The sequence below is a fragment of the Colobus angolensis genome, unplaced genomic scaffold (assembly GCF_000951035.1).
Source record: "Colobus angolensis palliatus isolate OR3802 unplaced genomic scaffold, Cang.pa_1.0 Scaffold142, whole genome shotgun sequence".
Taxonomy (NCBI): domain Eukaryota; kingdom Metazoa; phylum Chordata; class Mammalia; order Primates; family Cercopithecidae; genus Colobus; species Colobus angolensis.
The window spans coordinates 184,912-187,839 of record NW_012114511.1 but is presented as its reverse complement, the minus strand read 5'-3'; the positions used below and the strand labels follow the sequence as shown (position 1 = coordinate 187,839).

General features: G+C 47.6%; 1 protein-coding gene across 1 annotated transcript in view; it reads right to left on the bottom strand.

Moving 5' to 3' along the window:
* CATSPER3 (cation channel, sperm associated 3) overlaps positions 1-2,928 on the bottom strand; it is a 48,128-nt gene that overhangs the window by 12,111 nt on the left and 33,089 nt on the right. The window contains exon 2 of the mRNA XM_011935357.1: positions 1,398-1,640. Within this exon, the coding sequence (XP_011790747.1) occupies positions 1,398-1,640 (243 nt within the window). The remainder of the gene's footprint in view (positions 1-1,397; positions 1,641-2,928) is intronic.

Here is a 2,928-nt window from a genome sequence, read left to right as displayed (position 1 = left end):
AAAAAAAAAAGAAATGAGGAGAAGCCAGGGTTTGGGATTTGAGGTTGGGGATGGGGGTGAGTGACAAGTTCAGTTTAGACACATCAAATTTGAGAAGCCTGTGAGATGCCCAGGGTGCAGTTGGGTCTAAAGGTCAAAGAGAGAGGGGTAGGCAGGTGGAGGGTCCTGGAAAGTGGAAAAGATCACCCAGAGAGGATGTGCAGAGGGAGCAGAGGAGGAGAACTCAGGGACCATCCTGAGAAAACAGCGTGTATGAGCCAGGCAAAGGAGAAACACTCCTGACAAGTCAGGCTGGAGGAAAACCAAGAGAAAGGAGTGACAAGGATGCCAAGGGAACTGGCCACTGGATTTGAAGACAAGGAGGTTGCTGGCAACCTCAGAGAGGCTAGATATTCTGGAGTGTAGGGAAAGCAGCTAGGGCATAAATGACGGACAGGGAAGTGGGACTGGAAGTACGGGCACTTTTCCCCAGAAGGTTCGCCATGAAGAGAAGGAGAGGGAAGGCTGGATTGCGTTGTTTGAGAGGGGACACACACAGGCAGGCGCTTGCTTACATGACAGCAAGAAATAAACGAAGGTGTGTGCGTGGCAGGGGAGACCTCTAACGTTCCCCTTCTCTTCTCTACCCAGGCCTGGGGCTCCCAGAATGTGGGGCCAGGCCCTAGACAGCAAGCCACCCAAGCCCAGGCGAGGGGCAGCCCCTGGCAGGACAGGTCAACACACCCCGATTGAACACAGGAACCCAGACCAGCCCCCGCCTGGAGAAGCATGGACACTGAGTGCAGAGCTAGGTAAACCTACCGTGCATAGGACAAGTGCCTGAGGGCACGATTCAGGGCAGGGGGGCAGCCCTGAGGTTCTTTCTGAAGCCTCTGAGTCAAGGGAATGTTGGTCACTCCATGGTTTTCAGCAACCCAGAAAGACTTCTCAGCAGCAGTAACCCTTCCAGAGCCACCTTACAGAAGCACAGAGACTATTCCCAGCAAGACAGCAGCAGACTCTCAGCTGTTTGGGGAAAGCAGCTAGTGGCCTGGGCCACCAGAAAGCTGAGGCATCCTGGGTATGTAGTTCAAAGGATGTGTAGCATAAGAAAATCAGGCACTCTGCAGCACGAGAGAGAGGAAAAGTTCAGATGTGGCCTCTGCAGTCAGACACACCTTTCAAATCTCAGCTCTGACATTTCACCACTGGGTGACCCCAATTTCCTCATCTGTAAAATGGAGCTAATAATACCGTTCTTAGAATTGTTTTAAGATTAAATGAGATAATATTGGTAAAGATCAACCTGCCACACACGTTGGACTCAACAACTGGAAGTCATTATTTCCTTAGGGTCTTCGGGGCAAATGGGCCTACAGCCTGCCCTCCCAGCACCATGGCACCCCCAGCACACTCACCCGCATGCCCTGGCTATAGCCGATAAGCTTGAGGACGCACAGGGACTGCAGGCCATCAGCGATATTCATGTAAGTGAACTGTCTGCCCACGAGCTCGCGGACGGTAGAGGGGAGAAGCGCAATGATGATAATGATCACATCCAGCAGGTTGTAGCCGTCCTTCCAGTAGTTGATGGGGGGGTCCACATAGAGCTTCATGAACAGCTCAGACGTGCAGATGGACACAAAGAAGATCTCCGAGAGCTACAGGGGTAGCAAGGGTTGGAGAAGTCAGACCGAGCTGCACAGCCCTAGAGCTCTGGCCTGCTCCCTGCCTGAGCCCTGGAAGGGGTGCTCCTATGTCACCCATGTAAGAGAGAAATCCAGGCAGAGTTCCTGGCACACAGCGGATGCTTAGTGTGCCTGACTCTCTTCCCCTTCTCTGTCCTTCCTACCCTGTGGCCCTGTGCCTGGGGCTGGGTGTGACCCTGGGTACTTGGGAATGACTGCCTGGCAGACAGAATGACTGTATAGGCTCTAGCATACTGCAACTCCACCTGAATATAAGGTTTCCCAAGGGAAGGTCCCAAGAGTTTTCTGACCAACCTGAATATACAAACTTTTAGGAATATATATGAAATACACAGATATCTACTTATGTTTAATCTATTAACTTAATCATACATATTCAATCTGTTTCTGAAGAATATCTTTTAGTTTATGAACCAATCTTCTTCAAATTCTTTTCATGCATCTACAACTCTAATGGCTTTGTTTTTACCAAGAAGTATTCTTTGTGTCATCTAAGTGTTTCCTTCCCATCACATCTTGACTATCACGCAAATCCATTCACTCACTGGAAGAGCTGTGATTGAGCACCCACCCTGTACCAAGCAAACATCATTTTAGGCACTGGGAAATGCAACAATGAGTAAGATAGAAAATGTCCAGCCCCCAGGAAGCTTACAGTCTAGTAGGAGAGACAGAAATAAATGCTGGAACAAATGTATATAGAATATAATGTCAGGCAGGAAGGAAAATAAACCAGCCAAAGGAGATAAAGGGACTCACCAGGTTGGAGGAGAAGAGGCAGTCCTAGCAGCTAATTTTAGAAAAGATGGAAGCAACCAAACACAGAAGGACAAATATCACATGTTCTCACTCATCTGTGGGAGCTAAAAAAGTGGATCTCATGAAGATAAAGAGTAGACTGGTGGTTACCAGAGGCCAGGAAGGGCAGGGAATGAAGAGAGGTTGGTTAATGGTTACAAATATACACGGAGAAGAAATAAGACCTAATGTTCAATAGATCAATGAAGTGACTATAGTTAACATCAATCTATTGTGCATTTCAAGATAACTAGAAGAGAATAACTCAAATGTTCCTAGCATAAGAAAAAGATAAACATTTAAGGCAATTATCCTGATTTGATTATATGAATGTATCAAGTTATCACATGTAGCCCAAAATATGTATATCTAATACGTATTGGAAGGAAAGAAGGAAGGAAGGAAGGAAGGAAGGAAGGAAGGAAGGAAGGAAGGAAGGAAG